Source organism: Rhinatrema bivittatum, chromosome 1 (assembly GCF_901001135.1).
Source record: "Rhinatrema bivittatum chromosome 1, aRhiBiv1.1, whole genome shotgun sequence".
NCBI classification, from domain to species: domain Eukaryota; kingdom Metazoa; phylum Chordata; class Amphibia; order Gymnophiona; family Rhinatrematidae; genus Rhinatrema; species Rhinatrema bivittatum.
The window spans coordinates 695,639,724-695,664,561 of record NC_042615.1 but is presented as its reverse complement, the minus strand read 5'-3'; the positions used below and the strand labels follow the sequence as shown (position 1 = coordinate 695,664,561).

At 43.5% G+C, this 24,838-nt stretch overlaps 1 protein-coding gene across 1 annotated transcript in view; it reads left to right on the top strand.

Moving 5' to 3' along the window:
• Positions 1-24,838, top strand: part of AP3B1 (adaptor related protein complex 3 subunit beta 1) — a 1,093,919-nt gene that overhangs the window by 609,286 nt on the left and 459,795 nt on the right. The window contains 3 exon segments of the mRNA XM_029575420.1: positions 4,318-4,504; positions 5,376-5,410; positions 5,412-5,507. Of these exon segments, the coding sequence (XP_029431280.1) occupies positions 4,318-4,504; positions 5,376-5,410; positions 5,412-5,507 (318 nt within the window).

Below are 24,838 nucleotides of genomic sequence, written 5' to 3'. Positions count from 1 at the left end.
TTGGTTAAAATGCCAGCAGTTGATGACCTCTCTCTTTGGGAGCTTGTTAATTTCTAATTCCCTTCTCTCCCTTCTGCTCTGATCCCTCTTCCTGTGGCTCTTAAGCAGTTTAATATATAATGATGATGTCTAATGCAGTGCTGCAAGGAACTCTGCACAGACTCCCACAATTTGTACAGCTAGTTTTCCAGTTTTTTCTCCTCCACATTTAGCTTACCACACTCTACTTTACTCCTTTACAATGTGTGGGAGTCTGTGCCGTGGTGTGGCAGCATCTGCTGGGCTCTGTGATGATACCACCATCTTGAGTACTGGCAAATGAGGTCTTGCCTCTTCTGGAGTTGAAGAATGAACTGCTGGAGGAGCCACTGGAAGTGGCACCTGTGTTTGCACGTGTCCTTTCTGTCCTCCATAGCTGATGATGGGACAGGTGCCACAGAGCCAGTAAACTCACCATTTGTTGAAGTTGAGACAGTAATGACCACGGCTGGTGTCCCGGAGAAAGCAGACATGCAGTCCAGAGCTTGATCTGCAATGGGACTTTAGCATTGGTACCTGTAATGGATAAAATGGCCTGTGGAGCAGGACAAGCAAGGACAGCTGGAGGTTGCCCATCAGAAGGGTGGGCAGCTCCTGAACATCTGTATCTGGGCAAGTGAGGTGTTCAACCACTAACCGAGCCAAACACGTAGAGGCCGGGACAGGGTGCTGGGTATTAGGGTGTAGCTCTGTTCCTGTGCCAATCTCATGTCTGGCGTGGGACTGGCAGGGTTAGATGTAAGGAGAATGCCTCCATTCATAATGCTTGTAGTAAGCAGGGTCCCATAAGGAGAGAAGAATACTCACATAAGGGGTGCCTGATCAACAAGTAGTACTGAGCTTATTTCCATGGGGAGTGATCCTAATGGTAGTGATGTGGGAACACCCTTTTTGATGAAGTGAGTATCTCAGTGAGGGATACTCTTGGGTGGAATGTCTGTGGTGAAACTTGCCACCATAGCACCTGTATAGTGAAGAGTAATGGGATGGGGATGCCCGTATGAGTTTGCAGACTTAATTGTAGAGGGGTGATGAGACTAGCAGTGAGAGTGGTCTCAACAATGGGAGCTGTAGGGCTTACCGTAGGTCACTGTGCCTAGGAAACAATCAGCATGCTCAGCAGTTTAGCATGATCAGGATAGGAGGTCATGTCCCCAGAGTCCTTGCCCTGAATGCTGGACCCTCGTCCCTGTCCTTTACGACTGCAGCCCCTGGAACATTTTCTGGATGCATTCAATCAACTGCTGCGTGCTATACTTAAGGCCCCACTTTTTCTTACTTCGTGATAAGCTCTGGTGGTTGCACAGATGCCCTATCTCATCCCTGTTGGCCTCTGACTTCTTGTGGGTCAATAGCACCAACTGACAAATGGGCCCAGGGTTGGCACATTCCTGTCCTGTATCATCCAGCTCCACAATGATTGAGTCAGCTGATGATATGATTGTGCATTTTGCTTGGGGCATGACAAGCCACAACTGAGGGTTGGACCGATGGGGCATGCTGTATCAAGTGCAGGAAGCCTCAGCCCTACCCTTTTTTTTTTTTTTGGAAAAGGGGTCTGTGCATATATGCAGTATATACCAACAGCAAATGCCCCAAAGGGGGTAATGGGTTTAACGACACAAGCATTCACTAGCAAAGCATGAGAAACCTTCTTTTCAACAGAGCAGCACTGAGAGACTTCACCTACTATATATTCCTAGACACATTTTTTTTTAATAGCACTGCAGGAGGACCATTTACACTTTTATAGATAATTATGCATATAGGTTTATCTATACCTATATGCACATAGAAATCATTGTTCATTATTTTTTAATGATTGGCTGATGAGAATGGCATAACAGAGTCTCTCCTCTTCTGAGGTGTCTGGGAGGAGCAAGGGTCTATGGGGAGAAGAAAAAGCCAAAGCTTCAGATCCCCGGGGCAGGCAGTGAAAAAGAGATGCAGAAGAGCTGTCAGGATTTAAATCTCCTGCTGGCTATGTCCCCCTCAGTGATGTCACCACATTGTCCCGGTACTCAATCTGAGACAGACAAGGCAGTCACTGGCTGATGACATTACTGCACCCTGCAAAAGCCAATTGCAGGGCACTGCATCATTCAGCCAGCACCACAGGGAGGAAAGGAAACTGGATATGCACTGACTGTACTGCTATGCTGGCACCATTGTGAGCACCCTTGGAGTCATTACCTGGTGATAATGAAAATAGGAAATAAGTAATGGATAATAAATACATATTTAAATGTATTGACCAATGTAATATGTTTTAATGGAAAGCAGAAACATAAATTTGTAAATATACCACATTATAATGTCTTTCAATTTTGTTATATTTACTGCAAACACCTGGTTCCAGTGCAGATGGGACTAATTTATCTGTCAAGATACAATTCTTCGTAAAAGCAACAATGGTTGTCATTCTTATGAGAACCTACTCATTATTCTGAGTGTTTTGCTCTGATATCCAGGTGTGTCACTCTTTTTAGAATATTCCCTGATTAGAAACCTTTTCTTGATATTCACAGCTTGTGTGTCACAATCGCTGTTGGTCTCACCAGGAAATTTTCCTTTAAACCTCTATTGTGTTGGCTCTGAAAGTGTAACAGTTTTTATTATAGTCACTGGGTTTCTATATATAGTTGCAAAACCAAACATTATTGTCCTTTTCGATGAGAATATTTAAAAAAAAAAAAAAAAAAGGAATTTCATTTTAAATTTAGGCACCTAGATCTGTAAAAGATTGGTCTCAATGTGTTTCAGCAAGACCAGGAATATAAATTTGTGTTGTATTGCTTATCTGCACTCTGGTTTTATTCCATGGTTTTTCTGTTTTGTTCTTTGTTCCATGCCTGTAGGTGCTTGTGGATTAGTGTAGTAATTCAGTTTAAAGATTATTTTATGTTTCTGGTTTCCCATATAACTTGTTGTATTAGAGTAATAAACTATAGCACTATATTGTTATTACAGGATTTATAAAGCTATGTGTGGGGTTTTTTTTTTTTAACTTCATTTGCTTTCACAAATGGAAAACATTTTTTGGGACTAGGAATTGTAAGGTATGCTGAAACACTTTACATCTTTATATAAAATAGTGTAACACATCCAAAAGATAAATGTTTGAAATTGAAAATATTAAATAATTTTCATAATTAAGATACAACCCTTTGGCAGATACTTAAAGGATTCATTGAGTATTTTCTGCCATAATTTGGTGTGATGAAAAGAGATTTTTTTATTAGGTTGCTGTAGATACATTTTATTTTTTTTTACATATTAGAGAATTTGAAACAATTACCCGGCAAATATATGCTCCTGTTATGTACAGTTAAGTAGTTGTTACCATGTTAGTACATGCACTAAGTACCTATTTTTTCTGCATAAAGGTACAGTTAGCATTCAACAGACATTTTTAGCTGAATGGTCATAGATTAAAATTGATGCATCTTCTTTATTAGGTTAAGATCCAATTTTGTTTTAATTATTACAATTACTTTTAACATATGTTAAAGTAGTATACTAAACAATGAATTAAGAAATATTATAGAATAAAAAGCTACTGTTAATATTAGCTGTTCCCATACATAAAATAAATGACCATTATACTGGAGCTATAAGCAAAAAGGAAAAAAAATATAAGAAGTCTTTTATCCTGGTTTGTTAGAGGGCATCAGCAGCTTGCATTTATGAAAAAGTAACAGCTAAATGCACTGCAAATAATTTGCAGTAATCCAGTTCAGTGATTCATGTGTCTGCTTTAATGGATCATAATTCAGAGTAAAGTAACTGAGTGCAGTCAGAGTATGGACACTGCTTATACCAGGGACAGTATCTCTTCATAAAACACACCTCACCAGAAGCAGTTTGCCAGCCCCCTAATACCCTCTGATGTTTTGATGTCCTGCATATTTTTCCGATTAAGTTTTGAGTGCCATGTTTTTAGTTGTATTTCCACATTCATTATCCTCACGTAGACCCTTCAGCGGGTTTGCCATATATGATTATTTTTTAATGATGCCTTTCTTTCCACTTCAGCAGTTTAATAATCTAGCACATGGCTGCTTCTCAGTACTCAGCACTCACCTCCCCAGTTCAGAAGAGGACATGTGCTTTGGCTTCAAAACTCTATTTGCAGCTTTAGAAGGCAAGCTCCCTATGGAATAACATTTGTTTGCAGAAACCATTCATTTTTATTACCCCTCTAAATATGTTTATCCAAAGTTATCAATAATCATAAATAACTTGTATTCTTATCTTGTTCTGCATTTTTTTCCATAGACGAAATTGCTTACCCAGTACATACTGAATCTCGGCAAGTATGATCAAAACTACGACATCAGGGACCGTACAAGATTTATTAGGCAGCTTATTGTTCCAAATGAGAAGAGTGGCGCTTTAAGCAAATATGCCAAAAGAATATTTCTGGCACAGAAACCTGCCCCACTGCTTGAATCTCCGTTTAAAGGTACAACCTAAAATAATCCATTTTGTTTTGCCAAAAGTAATGTGCCATTGTGTTTTGTCTAAGATGCTAAAAATATCCAGTCTCTTTTGCAATTGTGTTTAAAAGCAATATGATCTTGTCTTGTTTTAAATATAACCAAAAATGTAATAGCATAAGTATGTTACTTAAAAGTTTTAAGCATAACAAATTTTTATAAAAATCACTGTTATATTTTTTTTAAACTCTGTATTTTTAAATGAGAACAGAGAGATGTCTTTATCTATACAACATGACTGTGGGATATCAGTCATCAGTAATCTACAAAAAATACTCTGTTCACATTCAATTTATAGCTGACTAGAATTTTTCTCCCATTTTAAATTTAAGTAAAGGCTATAGATTAATTTATTTCCTTTAAAGCATATGCTTTAATAAGAATATCTTTCAAAGTATTATGTTACATTGTTAATTTAGATTTCATAAAGGTTTACTATTCTAAATTCTTTAATGCTGAAAAAACCTCTGTTTTTGCAGAAAACTATTAAAATTCTAGATGTGTTTGTGCAAAGACATGTATATGGATTGTTTAACTGTGCTGTCATTCTTAATATTCACAGTAAAGTAATTTTTAGAGAAGCTACATTTCAAAGCAACACCTCTAAACACACTGACTGATTAGCTTTTTTATTGACCATTATGGAGGAAATTATTGTAATCTATGGACTGAATTCAGTTATTTGACCTATGAAGAGCTTTATAGTTTATATTTATTCCATGACAATTGTTGGAGTATAATGGCAATTATCAGTAACCCTGATTAAGACTGTTCTTTGTGATAGAGAGCACATACCGGTACTTATTCATTTCCTCCTTATGTTTTGTATTTTTATAGATAGGGATCGTTTCCAGCTTGGCTCCTTATCTCACCACTCTTAACACCAAGGCCACTGGCTACTTGGAATTATCTAATTGGCCAGAGGTGGCACCTGATCCATCTGTTCGAAATGTAGAAGCAATTGAGTCGGTATGTTAACATTTTTGTCCATAACTTTGTTAAATGAGATGGTCTATATTTGGAATGGTATGCAGAAATTCTTTTATAAATGAGGTTTCCTTCCCTCTACATTTTTGGGTCAGTCTCTTTTCTTTCATGCATAAATTTACTTCATCTGGTTGCAAGAACTTATCAACCATATGTGGAACTGAAGCATGAACTGGGAAATATAAAATGTTTGTTTTTCGTTTTTTGGTTTCTTAACATGCCTTGTGTAATCTAAAATGAATCTCCAGTTATCTTAGAATTTATGTTGCCTCTTTCCTTTGATTTGTTTTTCTCATTTTCTAAAATCATTAATTCTTTGGCTTTAGAAAAAAACCCTTGTGGTTCCACCTGAGCACTGTTAGTTAATGTACTCACTTTGAGATCATATTGCTTAAGGAGTTTGAAATAATGCCAGTCTTAACTTGATACCAGCATAATGTTATTATCCAATCCTGGTTTTCTAAAACTCATCTTAGTACATACTATAGAAAAGTCTTTTCCAGATAGTTCTTGCAAATCTATCTCATGCATATTCATCATGACTATTCTGAAATCTGATTGGCTTGATATACCTTCATGTCAGGACTGGGAAATTCTACTATAGAGCAAAAGCACCTGGCTACATGAGTTGGTAAACCAGAATTGAAGTAACAGCTCAAGGTGATATGGAGTTTTCATGTCTGTTGAGAGAAGAATCTTGTACAATACAATGGTATTTCTTATGTTGCCCAACAGGCAGCTTATGTTGTCCATTTTAAAGATTTCAACTATACTTTAATTATTGTACCAAAACTATATACACTTTCCTTGTGCCTGAAATAGCACCTCCACTTCTGAGTACTGTGGTATTTGCAGTATGTTATGGGTATGTGAGGCCTTTTTTAAATCAAAATGATCATCTTCTGTTGTGGTTTCATTATGCTTTAAATGGTAATGTTTCAATATTTGTTTCATAGAAAATTGATCAAAATAAGATACCTAAATCAGAGAATAAGAATTTTTACTGTATGTTTATGCTTTTTGATTAAAAGCACTTAAAGGTGAATTTTAAAAGCCCAGCACATGCACTATTTAGGGGATGCTCAAGTAAGTCTGGCTCGCATGCACTGAGCAGGTTTTAAAAGCCAGTGAGATATGTGCGTATCTACTGCAATGCGCACATCTAAAAAGTTATCAATAAGGTGGGGGGGCATGTCTGAGCGGGCATGGGTGTTTTCAGGGCATGAACCAGAGATGTGCACATAAACACCGACACGACCCGGCGCGCTTCAAGGCCCTTTGCTACATAAATTTACTTTACTATGGATGACATGTAAGATTAAAAAAAAAAATAAAAAGAAAGAAAAATAGGAAGATCTGTGGGGTTTTAAGAGTCGGGGATAACTGGAGAGAGTGAAGGTTATTAAACTAGGGGTGTCTGGAGGACCTATCTCTTATCTGGACAAACTGGGGACGAACTGGTAAAACTGGAAATAGTATTGGCAGGCATCCTTTTAAAATCCTCTGATCTACGCAGTAGAAGAGGCATTTGTGCGCAACATGTGCACCACTTGAATTTGGTGCACATGTGCGCACGGCCAGGCTTTTTATATCACGCATATAGTGATATAAAAAGTTATAAAATAGCCACGTCCCTGGGTGCGGGCTGACACGTGCGCACATGCGCAAACCGCGCACTAGTTTGAAAACTACCGTCTCTGTATACGTTTTTTGAATGTTTAAGTTATGCAGTCACGCGATATACTGTTTAAGGAGCGTTTATTTTGGCCAAAAAAAATGTGAGTGTTAAACCACACTGGAATGTAATTAGGAGTACTATACATTTAAATAAAAAAACCCCCATTGAATTCTTCTAATTCACCATTATTTCCAATTAGATCTATTCCGCGCAGTCTGTATATAATATAATAAAGCAGTATAGCAACTGATCTCGTTGATCAGATATAGGCAACTAAATAGGGAGAGATGTTATGCCATGAGTTCTTTAACTTATCTTTTAAAATCTGTTTATTTTGATTTACAGTCACATTTATTAACGTACATATGTCGTGTAAGAATGTTGAGAATTAATTCTTTTGACTTTGTGTAAGCTGTCTATTGATTACTATGTATTTTCTGTGGAAGCTTATTGACCTGTTTGCATTTTTATATGTCTTCTAAACATTTTCAACCATATTCTTGGTGTGGTCCAATCTAGTTGCTGCAGTACTGAGTTGTGGTTTGTGAGCAAGTCACCTTGTATTTTCATCAAAAAATTTCCAAGCTTACTGACAGCTTTTACCCTGAATTTTTCCCACAATCATTTTCTTTTACTATTACACCTAGTTGGTCCTATTTTGATCTGCTGTTCAGAACTGAGATTCTCACTGTCATCTCAGGAATGAAAGGTAGTTTCTGCCTTTTTAACAGTTGCTCAACAGTCCTGATTTAAGATAGTGTGATCTGAATTAAATAATATGATCAAGGAATACTGTAAGCTCTTCCCTGATTCAAGGCCTCCTACAGACTAATCTTAAGTCTGTAGTAGTACATCCCATTCTAAAAAAAAAAACCTAACTTCCTACTGCATCTGACCCCTTTAACTATTTCCCCATGTCTTCGCTCCCACTACTCACTAAGAGCCAGATTCATTAAGGCTTTTCTCCCATTTTGTGTCTATGGGAAATACCTCCCTCCCCGACCACTGAAAACCACCTACCTTTTTTTTTTTCTTTGTTTCAGAACTTACACCAAGCCAGCAGAGTGGAAATGGCTGTTGTACTGGCGCCTCAGCCCTGCCCCTTTTTTTTCAGCCCGGCTCTTGTTGAGTGTAATGAGGGCCACTTGTGCGGCTGGGCCCCTTCTAAAAATGCGTGGCAGCACACACAAGTCCAAATCGTGCGCGTAACCCCCGAGTTTTACACACGCAGGCAATTTAAATTTTCGCTTGTGTTAGTGAATCAGGTACTAGATGGTAACTTTCATAGCGTTGAGGCAGGTGTACATCAGCAGTTATTGTGATTTTTCCTCTAAGAACTATCCAGACCTTTTTGAAAACCTAGTTACACTAGCTTCTCTAACCAAGCTTAACTGTGCGCTGAGTGAAAGAATTTTCTTTGATTTGTTTTAAATGAACTACTTGCTAACTTCATGGAGTGCCCCCTAGTCCTTCTATTGTCTGAGAGCGCAAATAACTGACAGACAATAGAAGGACTAGGAGGCACTCCATGATGTTAGCAAGTAGCTCAATTTGGGTTCCGGTCAGGCCATAGCACAGAACTACTCTTGTCATGTGTAGAGACTGTCAGAGGGGGATCTTTGAGGCTGGCTTACAATATACACTGGTGCTATTAGACTTTACTGCTGCATTTGATACTATCAACCACTCTGTTCAGTTACAGCGCTTAGAAGCCTTGGTATTTAATAGAGTGTTCTCTTCTGGTTCACTTCTTTTCTCGGTCCAGTCTTGTTCAATATCTATATTCTTCCTCTCTGCCCTTTTCAATCTCAAATGGATCTTACTTTCAAGTTACCATATATGCAGACGATACTAGTTCCTGCTTCCTTTCTCTTCATCCTTTGATACCTTGGCTGACAAATTGTCAAACTGTTTAAGATAAAAACTGTGCTCAAAGATTAGTCTGATACTCAACTTAAGCAAAACTGAGATTGTAGTGCTCTCCCATAAGGATCAATGTAACATTCCAAAGCAGTGGCTTTTTGAAGGCACTCTCATTTCTATCAAATCCTGCTCCTGGGACTTAAGGTTCAACATCAACTCCTCTTTATCTTTCCATCCCCAGTTTTAATATATTGTTCATACTTGCTTTTTCAAATTACTCTTATTGCACTCATTAAAACCTTTCTTGACTAGTATGGACTTTCAGATTATCACTTAGGCTTTTGTTCTCAATTCACTAGTTTACTGTAACTCTTTTTATATGGGTCTTCCAAAATCTTCTCTGTAGGCTCTTCAGTTAATATGAAACTCTGAGGCTCGTCTTATTTCAGGTTATTTTAGATGTGACCACACAATTCCTGTACTGGTAATACTACATTGGCTCCAAGTTCTCTGGGAATTAAATTCAAAATCCTGACAGTTTTCAAATGAATTCATAGTTCATTGCCTCCCTCTTTCCCAGGATTGCCAAGATATAGCTCAGTGCGCCCGCTTCAGTCTTCTGCTAGACATCTTCTGGTTGTACCCACACACAAGCAAGTTCTGTTAAGTGATTCTGGTGAAAAAAATGTTTCAGTAGTGGATCCAACTTTATGGCATGAGCTTCCCAAATCCCTGAAGTTAGAAAACACTACCTGTGTTTTCAGGAAATTATTAAAAACGTTTCTTTTTCCTCTGCTTTTGACTTGCTTTTGGGTAGTCCTAGCTAATTTCCTTTGCCTCTCAGGTTGGTGAGAAGCCTAGACCAATATGTAGGTTTTTTGGTTAGCCTTCATTGTGTCTTGTGTTGATTGTCTGTTCAGGTTAATTTGTATCATGTTATTTTACTACTTTTATGCACGTTGTATTGTTATGCACTGAGAATTGTGGATCGGCATTAACACATTTCTCAAATAAATAAATAACTATCCCAGTAAAAGCAGTTAGTTAAGACCAGCCTTGATTCTCCATGGACGGGCAGGATGAATTGGCCACACTTGGGTGGTGATATCTAACATGCCAAGGATGGAACATTTTTCTACTAAGAGCTAAAAGGTTAGTAGGCCTTTCTTCTCATGCGCAGCCAACACAATGTAGCTGCATGCCATGAGGCCCCATCAATCATCCTTTTTTCGGGGATTGAAACGGGTATGTTTTCCTACATAAGAAAATTGTCTCCTCACTTAAGTCCCAAGACTCATTCAACAGGTTTTTTTTCAATACCTCTGCCTTGTCTAAGAAAGGCAGGCTTCATTTTTCCCTCGATGGCTGATTAAAAAAAAAAAAAAGCCTCCATCCCCCCCACCCCACCCGCCCTTCCCCCCCCCCCTCCTAAGGCTTTCCCTTTTTTTCCCTTTCTTCCCCCTCCTCAGGCCTTTTTCTCCCCCCTCCTTAGGCTTTTCCCCCCCCTCCCAAGGCTTTCCCTTTCGCCTCTCCTTGCCCGCCCTTCCCCTTTTATCTTCCTACAATTTTACAAAATTGTTCATTTTAGTCCGATATAATCAATCCTATGCTAATTGTCACTAATGTAAATATTCCTTTTTCTGTAAATAAGTTCCTTTTATTTCTTATGTTATCGGTTGTTTTTTATACTCTCACTCATGCTACCTATCTTTCCCTCTCTCCTTCCTGTCTCCCTTACCCCCCCCCCCCCCCCCCTTTTTCTGGCCTGCTCCCATCCCCCGGCCCCCTGTTCATTGTAATTTCCTCCTTTAACTGAGTTACTTGTAAACCGGCGTGATGTGCCTCACGAACGTCGGTATATTAAAAGTTGTTAAATAAATAAATAAATAAATAAATAAAAAGGTGCTCTGCGAGTAACAGGAAAATGTCCATTACTGGCTGCCATATTGAATGTATGTGAACAGTGCCTAACACCACCCTCCCATCCCTCCTACCCCCTGGTTTCCTGCAGCAAGAGTCAGTAAATTATATGGAAGTTGTTTTTAAAATGTTGTCAATTTGGTAAATTTGCTTAAGTTTGTATATATTGGTATATTACAATAGTTGTTTTTTTAAATTTGTATAAATAGTCAACTTCTGACACTTCTGTGTCCATTTAATTTATTCTGTTCTCTTTTATGTTAAAAGGTATCTTTGTGATGGTACTAGGAAGGAAGGGGGATAGAGAAAAGGGGAAGAGATTTGGGGGATGGAGGGAGAGAGAGGACAATGGAGAAAGGAATCTCAGGCATGAGGGATAGAGGATGGAGGGGGGATTGAGGCCCTGAAGGATGAGAAGATAGAGGAAATCATTTAGCAGAGAGGAAAAGGAATAAGTAAAAGTGGTAAGGGGGATCAAGGAGGGATGAGGAGAAAGAAGGAAACCAAGATCAAGAAGGAGTAGATTCACCTTCATTCCTCCTTTCACCCTCCTCTGATATCCTCATTATAGCCTTTTTGATCCCCTTTCTCACATGCACCTCCCATCTCATTCAGTCTTCCGAAACATACCCTTTCAATCACTTTGCTCTTTCTCTACATTCCTTCTCTGAATCTCTCTATCAGGTCCCACTGCTCTTCTGATCCCTTCACTCTGTCCGTTCCCTACTATCCTCTCACTCATAGCTCGCCTCCTCTCTGATATATTCTCACAAATCCCTTCATTCAGTGTCCTTCCCCATCACTTCCTCTGGTCCCTTCATTCACTCTTTTGACATCACCACCCATTTCATCACTTTTGTCTCACATCAACACCTCTCTCTTGCTCCATCCCCTCATTCCTACTACCCTTGCTCTGAGCGCCCATCACTCTAGTCACCCACCACCCATCTACTTACTCTTGCCCCATCACCTCCACCAGTCTTCACTTACCCTTCTTTCCCAGCTTGTTTGCAGCATGACAACATGTTCCAGGGAGACACTAACTTTAGACTAGCAGTTTGGCACAACCTGTTGTCCCAGTAGTCTACTTGCCACTTGGTGGGGTCTGTATTGTCTTTAAATAAGTTCTGTTGCTGTAGAACAGTCAGTTTGGAACTCCTCCATGCATAATGGCTATTTCTTAGCATACGGACAGGTGGATCCAAAACAGTGGCTTATGCACCTCTACCAGCAGATGGAAATGGAGCAAAGCTGACATCACAGTATATATACCTCTGCATTGACATCAGCCCACCAGTATCAGCAGATGGTGGATATGCATCTTAAAAATTATTATGCCCCTCTCTCCTGTGGTGATACCTTATGGTCCCTCCCTCGGTTGAGAATTCCTGAGGTGATATCTTTGGATTCTTCCCTCTGCTGAATGCCTTGGTCTGATAGCTGCTTTTTTCAGCCAGCGTGGACTTGGCTGTAAAAAAAAAAAAGCTGAAAGGCAGGATGAATTGTCCATACTTATACTTGACCTTATCCCTGGAGAGTCAACTGAGGGACTAATGAGGCAGTGTGCGACTTGGGAACTCCTAGGCACGATTGGTAAGACTTGTACTGAGCTCTGATAACTGGATCTGTGTTGGCAGTATGGGGCGATGTCACCCACGCATTATGGCTGATTCATTCTGCTGATAGAATCATCAGAGACTTACTTTCTTGGTAGAGCAGGTCAGCTTGGTAAGCCCCTTAAATTTTTTCAGTTTTTCTTCTGGTAATTTTGACATTGCACCTGAGTTGTTTGATTTCTTAGACGTATGTATTCTTAGCCATGTTCTCCATTTTTTGTTTGCTAGCAGTATGCCAAAGTTACTGCCCACTGTGTGTAAAACCCTGCAGCAAATGCTTTCAGTAGACTGAGATTTAGGAGTTGCAGTGGAAATCATCCTTGAGGTGGGCTGTTTGACTCCATAACCTTGGCAGTGACTCAGTGCACACATGAGTTGTACATCTCAAGATAAACATATGAGACTGAACAGCCCATTGGCATACATTTATTGAAATAAAAATGGTCCTTAAATCTGAAACCTAAAAGAGGAAAATAGTGTTGGTGCATTTAAGAAGGTGTAATACAAGCTCTATATTTATCTTTCCTATTTGTGCATTATGTCTAAAATATCTTAGTAAAGAAACTGCTCTGTTAAATTTAGTTTAGTGCACAGGATTTGCTTTTGGAGCTGGAAATCAACAGATGCCTTCTCCAAAATGTATCTGACTTCCTGGGTTCTTTTTTGGGTACAGCTGTGAGAATATATGTGTCTGCCATCTGAGCCCTGCTGAGCTCAGTGTCTACTTTCTGTTAGATTATTTCTGTGAATCCTGAGGCTGTCTTTCACAAATGGTCCCCTGGTAAAGAAAAGTGAAACAATATGTAAAACCCTTAAAAAAATATCAGTGGCCTGCTTATTATGATACTGGCCAACCATGTTCAATAATGGGGTGATCGCTGTACTTTGCACCATAAAAAAGGTTCTTTTGGAAAATTGATGCTTTATTTAAATTGGATTGGGATTCTTCCCATTCCCTTTTGGGGACACATACAGGCCAATACAGTACAGTGCGCTCCGACGGAGTGCATTGTTAACCAGCATTTAGACACGCGTTTTCGATGCGCTAGCTTTACCCCTTATTCAGTAAGGGGTAATAGTGTGTCGAAAACGCGCATCCAACTCCCCTGAGATTAGTAGCACCCGCAACATGCAAATGCATGTTGATGGCCCTATTAGTCATTCCCGCGCGATACAGTAAGTAAAATGTGCAGCCAAGCCGCACATTTTACTTAAAGAAATTAACGCCTACCCAAAGGTAGGCGTTAAAATCTGCTGGCGCCGGGGAAGTGCACAGAAAAGCAGTAAAAACTGCTTTTCTGTGCACCCTCCGACTTAATATCATGGCAATATTAAGTAGGAGGCCCCAAAAGGTAAAAAAAAAAAAAAAAAAAAGTAAAATGGGCCGCGGGTCGAAAACTGGATGCTCAATTTTGCCGGCATCCGGTTTCCGAACCCATGGCTGTCAGTGGGCTCGAGAATCGACGCCGTCAAAATTGAGCGTCGGCTGTCAAACCCGCTGACAGCCACTGCTCCTGTCCAAAAAGAGGCGCTAGGGACGCGCTAGTGTCCCTAGCGCCTCTTTTTACTGCGGACACTAATTTAAATAAATTAATTTACTGTATCGCACGCACAGGAGAGTGTCCTGTGCGCGCACCGGGAGATCGGGCGCTCGCCTGCTCTCCCGCGATTTTTACTGTATCGGCCCGTTTGTGTAGCAAGGTTTTTAGATGCAGGCTGAAAAGAATCATGTTTTAAACATTTAGTCCTGGAAGTTATAGGCAGACCTATTAAACCATCAGCTGATGTCCTTTATTGCTGATATTAGTTGTGCTGGTCTTAATGGAGAAGGGCTGACTCTGTGCATTCCCAACGTGCTTTACAGGTCATTTGTTTAAACCATAAACTGATATCCTCTATACCCCATGACCTAGGTTGGTTCCTTTCTTTTTATTCCTGAACTGCTGATCATAATTAAGCATGCCTATCCCGTGTACTCAGTGCTAAAAGGATGGTGCCTTTTTAACTCAATACAGCTCCATATTGTGTTGAATCTTTCTGTCCTTTGATGTTTGATCCATTTAATTTGTTTAGACTTTCATTTTCAGTTTGTATTTTATTTTTTCTGTAAATGTCAATGTATAACAAAGTAAATCAGTGGAAAAATGCCTTTCTACTGATTTTTCTTCTCTGTGTTATGCCATTGAAATTTCCAGGAAAAATAAAATAAAAACAGAAAACAAGAGTCTCTAATTATGTTGGATGGCACTTTTTTCCCTTTACTGCACCTCAGCTCTTGTCTTAATTTAGTTTAGCTTTCTTAATATACTGCTTTTCTCAAAATCAGTTTGATCAACACTATAAAATAGCTAAATCACAGTGAGGTAAAGCAAACTAAGTCATACACAATTATAGAAAACTTGCCTTTCCTCCCTCCGTTCTTTGTATTACTTCCCTTCAGTAATCTGAATATATTGATATAGTTAGACACTTTTATCTTTCTCCTAAGGTATTTAGGCACCCCTCCTCATATTTGAGAATAGTCAATGTGGGAGGGCCCACTTTATCCACTTTTTCTATGCCTGCATGGGGTGCTTAAAACCACTTGAATTGAACAAACAGGATAAAACTGGTTCACAAAAACAATGGAACTAGAATTGTATCTTGATCTACATCTTTCTCACAGGACAAGCAGGATGGTTGTCCTCACAAATGGGTGACATCGAGGATGGAGCCCACCACGGAAAACTTCTGTCAAAGTTTAAACAGAACTTTGACTGGCCCCTACTGGGCATGCCAGCAAGGCACTGACCCTGCAGCCAGCAGGGGTCTCCCTTCAGTCTTCTTTTTCCGCGCAGCAGTTGGCCACACGGTGAAAGGAGCTCTCTAACCACGTTCCTGACAGGAATTTGGAAGTTAATTTCCTAAGAAAATTTGCCCCTCAGGGGTCTCCCTTCGACAAATTTTTAGTCATCTTACGGAACCCGGTAAGTTTTTTGCCTTTTCCATCGACTACCGTCGATTTTGGCCCTTGAGGCCTGTTGGCACTTACCGATCCCCAGCCTAAATTTTGGCTTCAGGCCATGGCAACGGGGTTCCGCCGTTGTCCGGATTGTACCCGGACTATGTCCATCACAGACCCCCCAACAGGGTTTGTGTAATGTGTTTGGGTAGTGAGCATGATGTCCTGACTTGCACCAAATGTGCCTTAATGACACCCAAGGGTCGCAAAGCCAGGATGGAGAAGATGGGGCTCCTCTTCCATGCACCTACCCCAACGCCATCGATAGCATCGACGTCCTCGGAACCGGGACCGTCGAAGTTGTACCATCATCGTCAACCCTCCGGTGACCGTCCGCCATCGATCGCTTCTCGGCCGTCGACTCCCGTCCCTTCCCCGGATGGGCGAGGGGATCGGAAGGAAAAGCACCGCCATCGACGGCACAAGTCTCGGCCTGTCGAGGATCCACAGCCATCGACCTCTGCTCAAGCCGAGCCACCGACAAAGAAGCCGCGAACAGACCGGACACCCTCCACGTCTCGTTCGCCGGCATCGAGGAAACCCTCACCCTCCCGGGGTGCGGGGGCCGTGATCCCACCGGTTACGGTGGTCCCACCGGCCATGCCTCAGCCTCCCTCTCCCGTCGAGCCGGGTATGGTTACCCCTGGTCTCCGGGCAGAACTGGACCGGCTGGTCCAGGAGGCCATCGAGAAAGCGATGAAGAAATTGCAACCTCCATCGGCACCGTCTCCGGCACCGGTTCCAGTGCCGCCCCGACACCGGCACCGGCTTCGCCACCGAGGAGGAACCGACCACCGAGCCGTTGATACAAGCGCTAGCACCGCTACTGAGCCGCATGGAGGCGCTCATGACGGCCCTTCCATCGGTGATTCCAGTACCATCGACAACACCAACCGTCTCCGACTGGATTTCATCGGCAGGAGAAACACCGTTCCGGATTCCCCCTTCCGGGGTGGTTCCATCGGTGCCTTCTGGTATATCTCCACCGATATATCCTTCGGTTCCATCCATTCCACGCCAGGCACCGATTCCATCGGCAGCACCGAAGCCATCGATGCCATTTCTGGTTCCACCTACGGCACCGATTCCACCTCGGTTTCCATCGATGCCTTCAGAGCCTCAGCCAGGTCCATCAGGGCTACAAGCCCCACTTGATCCCTACGATACCTGGGGTGATGATGATGATACATCTTCTGACACAGATTTGCCTTCGCCACCATCTCCTACAGTAGAAAAAAGATCTCCTCCTGAGGATCTATCTTTCATTAATTTGTGAAAGAGATGTCAGAAGTTGTACCTTTTCAACTACAATCTGAAGCTGATGACAGACACCAGATGATGGAACTCCTTCAATTTCTGGATGCTCCAAAAATCATCGCTTCCATCCCTATACACCAGGTGTTTTTGGATCTACTCAAGAAAAACTGGGAATCTCCTTCATCAGTGTCACCAGTTAACAAAAAAGCTGACTCCACCTACCTTGTCCAGTCAGCACCAGGTTTCCAAAAACCTCAACTGGATCATCGCTCTGTTGTGGTTGAGTCCGCGCAGAAGAAGGCCAAGCGTCTTAAGCCACACTCTTCTACCCCACCTACCAGGGACAACAAGTTCCTAGATAGTGTTGGACGGAAAGTCTATCATGGAGCTATGTTGATTTCACGCATAGCTTCATATCAACTTACATGACTCAGTACAACAGAGCCATCCTTAAGCAGATGCAAGACTATGCTGACACGTTGCCAGACCAATACCAACCGCAGCTTCAAGCCCTTCTTCACAAGGGATTTGAGGCAGGGAAGCACGAGATTAGGACTGCCTACGACATATTCGATGCTTCCACAAAAGTTTCAGCCACAGCCATCTCAGCCAGACGTTGGGCTTGGTTAAATCATCCAACCTTCGCCCAGAGGTTCAAGATCGTCTTGCTGATTTACCCTGCTTAGGCGATAATTGTTTGGAGAGCAAATTCAGCAGATTGTGGCGGAGTTAAAAGACCACCATGAGACGTTGAAACAACTCTCATCTGTCCCACCTGAGCTGACCTCCAAGCAACCGCAAAAGAAAGACTCTAAGAAGTCATTTCTTTCGACCACGCCGTATTACCCTCCATCGGCCAGGCCTCGTCCAGCTCGATCCTCTACTAGGCCTTCAGCCGCGTCAGCCTAGGAAGCAAAGGCCTACTGTAGCCCCTCCTCCTGGGCCTGCGGGCTGGCCTTTGACTCCCCTGTAGGGAACACATGCCGAACCCCTCTTCCAGACATCCCTGTAGGAGGTCGACTGTACCATTTTCTACAACCTTGGTTTGCAGATCACCTCAGATCAGTGGGTTGCTAACAATTATCGCACAGGTTACCACCCTCAACTTCATAACTCATTCCGGCAGACTCCCCCCGCCTCTTCAAGCGTGGAGTCTATCCACCCCATTTGGCTCAATACAACAGGAAGTATCCCTTCTTCTGCAATCAAATGCTATAGAACCCGTTCCTCCCTCTCAACGAGGCAAGGGATTCTATTCCAGATACTTCCTAATACCAAAGAAATCAGGGGACTACGTCCCATTTGGACCTTCGAGCCCTCAACAAATACCTTCAAAAAGAGAAGTTCAAAATGGTAACCCTAGGCGCGCTGCTCCCTCTGCTACAAAGAGGGGATTGGCTGTGCTCTCTCGACCTCAAGGACGCTTATACCCACATTGCGATCACACAATCCCATCGCAAATATCTGCGGTTTCTAGTAGGCCACGACCATTATCAATACCGTGTCCTCCCTTTCGGTCTAGCTTCTGCCCCACGAGTCTTTACCAAATGTCTCGTAGTGGTAGCAGCATTCCTAAGGAAGGAAGGTGTCCACGTCTACCCATACCTGGACGATTGGCTAATCAGGGCCTCCACCCAACAGATAGCTCAATCCTCCCTAAAATTGACTATTCAAACACTCCTTTCCTTAGGTTTTCTCGTCAATTACGAGAAATCTTGCTTAGTCCCCGTCTCAAACCTTATCCTTCATTGGGGCAGACTTGGACACCTTACAGGCAAAGGCTTACCTTCCTCTTCAGAGGGTCCACACCCTAATGTCCCTGGCTCGCCAGCTCCAGTCTCAGAACACTGCCACGGCTCGCCAGTTCCTCATTCTCCTAGGGCACATGGCATCCTCGGTTCAAGTCACTCCCATGACCCGACTAGCCATGAGAGTAAACACAATGGACTCTACGACACCAATGGATTCAAGCTTTTCAGCCTCTGTCCTCCATAGTCACAGTCACACAAGCGCTGCGCCTATCCTTAACCTGGTGGACGACTCAGGTCAACCTCCTTCAGGGTTTACCCTTTCTTCCACCGGATCCGCAAGTAATCCTAACCACCGACGCTTCTCACATCGGTTGGGGAGCCCATGTGGACGACTTTCAACCCAAGGGTTATGGTCCAAAGAGGAAGCCGAACACCAGATCAATTTCCTGGAACTTCGAGCAATCCGCTATGCGCTCCGCACTTTCAAAGATCATCTCTTTCATCAGATAATCTTAATCCAGACAGACAACCAAGTGGCCATGTGGTACATAAACAAGCAGGGAGGCACAGGCTCCTTCCTTCTGTGGTCAGGAAGCTGCGCACATCTGGGCGGAAGCCCTCTCCCACTCCATGTACCTCAGGGCCACTTACCTGCCGGGAGTAGACAATGTATTGGCAGACCAGCTGAGCCGTGTCTTCCAACCACACGAGTGGTCACTCGATCCTCTGGTAGCGACCTCTCTGTTTCACAATTGGGGTTCTCCCCGCATAGACCTCTTTGCGTCCCCTCAGAACCACAAAGTGGACGATTACTGCTCTCTCATTCGGAGCCAGCACTCTCGGCCGAGGGATGCATTCTCCCTCAAAGTGGACACCGGTCTGCTCTATGCATTCCCTCCACTCCCTCTTGTGTCAAAGACTCTCTCGTGAAGCTACGCCAGGACGGAGGAACCATGATCCTGATAGCACCTTACTGGCCACGCCAAGTATGTGTTCCAATACTCCAGGATCTCTCCATCCGCAGGCACATTCCTCTGGGAAAGGACCCGCATCTGCTCACTCAAAACGGACGGATGCCTCCTCCATCCCAACCTCCAAGCCTTGTCCCTGACGGCAATGGATGTTGAAAGGTTAGTCCTTCAGCCTTTCAACCTTTCAGATTCCGTTTCTCGGGTCCTGATAGCTTCACAGAAAGCCTTCCACAAGAAAGTCTTACTCATTACAAATGGAAAAGGTACACATCATGGTGCACTTCTCAGTCCCTTGATCCCCTTTCCTGTCCAATCTCCAAATTCTTGGACTATTTATGGGCATCTCTCTGAATCAGGTCCTTAAAACCTCTTCTATCAGAATGCATGTCAGTGCGGTAGCCGCTTTCCATAAGGGTATTGGGGGGTAATCCTATTTCAGTACAACCCCTAGTAACACGCTTTCTTAAGGGCTTGCTCCATCTAAAGCCGCCCTTGCGTCCTCCGGCCCCATCCTGGGACCTAACCTGGTTCTTGGTCGTCTTATGAAACCTCCTTTCGAACCTCTGCACTCCTGTGACTTTAAATATCTCACTTGGAAAGTGTTATTCCTTTTGGCTATTACTTCAGCTCGCAGGGTTAGTGAATTAACAGGCCCTAGTTACCTATCCGCCTTACACTAAGCTCCTGCAGGACCGGGCGTAACTTCCGCACTCACCCTAAATTTTTACCTAAGTAGTTTCTGAGTTCATATCAATCAATCCATCATACTACCTATCCTTTTTTTCCCAGGCCCCACTCCAACTCTGGAGAGCAGACCCTGCATACCCTAGACTGTAAACGAGCTCTAGCTTTTTACCTAGACCGTACAGTTTCCCACAGGAAGAGCACTCAAATTATTCGTCTCTTTCCATCCTAATAAGTTGGGACAACCTGTGGGTAAGCAGGCTCTTTCTTCCTGGTTGGCGGACTGCATTTCTTTTGCTATGAGCAAGCTGGCATTCCTTTCAAGACCGTGTTAAAGCACACTCTGTGAGGGCCATGGCGACGTCAGTGGCACACCTTCGATCGGTGCCGCTTCCTGACATCTGCAAAACTGGCAACCCTGGGAGTTCTCTCCATACCTTTGCAGCCCATTATTGTTTGGACAAGGCTGGAAGACAGGACTCCATCTTCGGCCATTCTGTCTTGCGTAACCTTTTTCCAACCTGATGTACCAACACCCTTCCACCTACCCGGTTGGGTGGCGGATGCCCTTTCCCAAATTTCTCCTCACTTATTGTGCCTGCTGCACACCGTTGGGTACATTTGGTGCAAGTCGGGACAATCCTCAGCTCGGTACTCACCCATTTGTGAGGACAACCATCCTGCTTGTCCTGTGAGAAAGCAAATGTTGCTTACCCTGATGTAACAGGTGTTCTCACAGGACAGCAGGATGTTAGTCCTCACGAAACCCGCCCCGCCCTCCCCGCGGTGGTTGGGTCATTTTATTTTACTTTCTAGGCACTGCCTGTAGCTTGAAAATCAGACTGAAGGGAGACCCCTGCTGGCTGCAGGGTCAGTGCCCTTGCTGGGCATGCCCAGTAGGGGCCAGTCAAAGTTCTGTTTAAACTTTGACAGAAGTTTTCCGTGGTGGGCTCCATCCTCGATGTCACCCATTGTGTGAGGACTAACATCCTGCTGTCCTGTGAGAACACCTGTTACAATCAGGTAAGCAACATTGCTATTTCATCATCACTCTTATTGCTTTCCTTTTAGGTTTCTGCCCAGCATCTTGTGGTGGGCTTTGATAGAATGCTACCAGAAGGTGAAGATCTAGGTTTGGTCAGGACATATTCTTCCCATGGTTTGATGCATAGTAATTGATGACAGATAAAGATCAATTAGTCCAGTCTGGCCAGCAAGTTGCTTTGGTATTAAGTGTCACTCTGTGCACATTATCCCCCCTTCTGTGCCTTCAGTTAAGGGTAGTAACTGTGACTCTAAGCCATTACCCCCCACCCCTTCTCGACAGAACTATTACATCTAAAGTTGAGAAACATAGAAACATGACAGGCAGAAAAATACTAATCTGCCCATCCATTCAATTAATTTAGTATTATAATTCCCATCACTTCCTTAGAGATCCCATGTATTATCTCATGCTTGCTTGAATTCAGATAGTTTTTGTCTCCATTGCAACCACTGGGAGGCAGTTCCATGTTCCACCACCCTTTCTGTAAAGAAATATTTCTTAAGATTACTCCTGAGTCTACCCCCTTTCAACATCATCTCCTGACCCCTGGTTCTAGAGCCTCCTTTCTGTTGATAGAGGCTCACCCTCCTGTGCTTGGAAACCTTTGAGATATTTGAATGCCTCTATCATATCTCCCCTATCACACTTTTTCTCCAGGGTGTACATGTTTAGATCTTTGTCTATCCCCATATGCTTTAGAATGAAGACCACATACCATTTTGGGAGCCACCCTCTGGACAAGCTCATCCTGTTTGTATTTATTTATTATTTATGTATTTGGCCATTTTATAAACAGTCGTTCCAAATGAAGATCACAATGGTTTACATTATGACATACATAAGAATTGAAGGTGCAGTCTCCAAAATTGTTCACAGTATTCCAAGCAAGGTCTCACCAGGGATCTAAACAGGGGCAATATTGCCCCCCTTTTTCTGTTAAAATAGTTTGCACTAGTTCTTCATTCCTCTCTTCTAGCCTCAAAGGATCCACAGTGTTTACCCCATGCCCTCTTGAATTCCATTACTCATATTCACCACCTTTTTTGGAAGGGCATTCCAGGCATCCGCCACCCTCTCTTTGTAGACATATTTCCCGATGTTGGTTCTCAGTCAATCTCCTTGGAGTTTATCAGGACCTCTAGTTCTAGTTCCAATGAAAAAAGTCTGAAATGTTTGTATCATTAGCACCTTTCAGGTATCTGAATGTCTGGTATCCTATCTCCCCTGCACTTCCTATTCTTCACCCTCTCCCCATAGGTCTTCTGATAGAGATGCAATACCATTTTTGTTGCCATTCTCTAGACCACTTTCAACCTGTCTCTATCCCTTTGGAGATAACGGTCTCTAGAACTGAACACAGTACTCCAGGTGAGGCCTTATGTACAAGGTCTTCACCACTTGGCAAATAGCCATTTTGTACTTGTTTATTATCTAGAAAAAATAAAAATTTGTTATACAAAAATTTGATCCTTTATCTATAAAACTTCTATTATCCAAAAATGGTGGGCTTCGTATGCTTTGCTTTCTCACAGGACAAGCAGGATGGTAGTCCTCACATATGGGTGACATCATCAGGATGGAGCTCAATCATGGAACACTTTTGTCAAAGTTTCTAGAACTTTCACTGGCACCTACTAGGCATGCCCAGCATAGCATCAACCCTGCATCCAGCAGGGGTCCCCCTTCAGTCTTCTTTTTTCTGCGCAGCAGTAGCCACGCGGGTTAAGGAGCTCTTCAGAGATTCCTCACCAGAATTTTTCCTCATGGAACTTTTTGAAAAAACTTCAAATTATTATTCCCCACAGGGTGTCGACCCCCCTCTGTTCCTCCTCAGGAAAAAGACAGAGGAGAACATCGAGAAAAACATCGACACTGCCATCAGAAAGCTCAGGCCACCGATACAGGCAAGCCCTCAGCATCGACGTAGTCTGAGCCACCGACAAAGAAGTCCCATATAGAAAAGGCCCCATCCTTTTCTGTTTCTGGGTCACCGATGCGTTCCCCACCTGGGCAGGTGCTGGGAGCCGCGACTCCACTTTCACACCGGTGGACCCTCCGGCTATGCCAGTGCTGCCTCCTACTCCAGGACCAGGTATCCATGCTCCAGGTATCCATGAGGAATTGGATCGGATGATCCAAGAGGCTATCGGTAAAGCACTCCAGGGGTTCATACCTCCATTGATGCCTGTGCCGGTTCCCGAGCTGGCCACCGATCCGATACCCAAGGCGCTTGAACCGCTATTGGTAAGAATTGGTGCATTAATCGGTGCCCTTCCACCGGTGGATCTGAGGGAACCAATGGCCCTGATTCTTTCTTCACCGATACCCTTGTCAACTGAAGAAGAAGAAGAAACACCGATCTCCATTCCAACCTCAGGAGTGCTGCCATCGATGCCTTTGATTCTGCCTTGGAGGCCATCGATGCCTAAGCCTGGGCCTTCTGGGATAACACCGTTACTTCCTTCTGATGAACATATGGGAGCTGGTGATGAGCCTTACGATCCTTGGTCCGATGATTCGTCCCAGGATACTGATGATCTTCCTTCACAGCCCTCTCCTCCTGATGAAAGGAAACGTTCTCCTCCAGAGGACTTGTCCTTTATCAACTTTGTAAAGAAAATGTCTGAAATGGTTCCATTTCCTGTCGTGTAGCTAGATGGACTCAGAACAAGTGGGTATAGTGTGCTCGTGCTAGCAGTTGGAGACGGATCTGACGTCAGCACGGGTACATATACCCCCACAGGAAGTGAAGCTCTTCAGTAATTTCCGTCTCCAAAGCAGTTTGGAGAGCCTGCACGCTCGCTGAGCGTGTTTCCAATCTACTTTCTATTTTCTACTTTCTACTTACTAAATTTCTACAGGTAGAGGCACGGGCAGTCCGGTTAGCCTGCCTGCGCTTTGCTCACAGACTGAGGAACAGAGCAGTCAGAGTGATGTCAGACAACGCCACCACGGTGGCATACATCAACCGACAGGGCGGAACCAGAAGCCAACAGGTGTCCCTCGAGATAGCCCCGCTGATGGCTTGGGCAGAGGCGAATCTTCAGGACATCTCCGCCGTCCACATTGCCGGAAGGGACAACACCACGGCAGGCTTCCTCAGCAGAGAAAGCCTAAATCCGGGGGAATGGCAGCTGTCCCCCACAGCCTTCCAGATGATTGTGGATCACTGGGGGATTCCGGACATGGACCTACTAGCGGACAGGTCCAATGCTCAAGTACCCAGATACTTCAGCCGCAAGCGAGATCCTTTCTCTCAAGGGATCGACGCCCTGGTTCAGCCATGGCCCCCAGGGGCCCTGCTATACGCCTTTCCACCGTGGCCCCTGCTGGGCACCCTTATCCACAAGATTCAGAAGTACCGGGGCCTAGTTCTTTTAGTGGCAACAGACTGGCCAAGAAGACCCTGGTACGCGGACATGAGAAGACTACTGGCAGGGGAGCCCCTTCCCCTGCCTCCGCTCAGGGACCTGCTACGTCAAGGTCCCATCCTTCATGAGGATCCAGCTCAATTCTCTCTTACG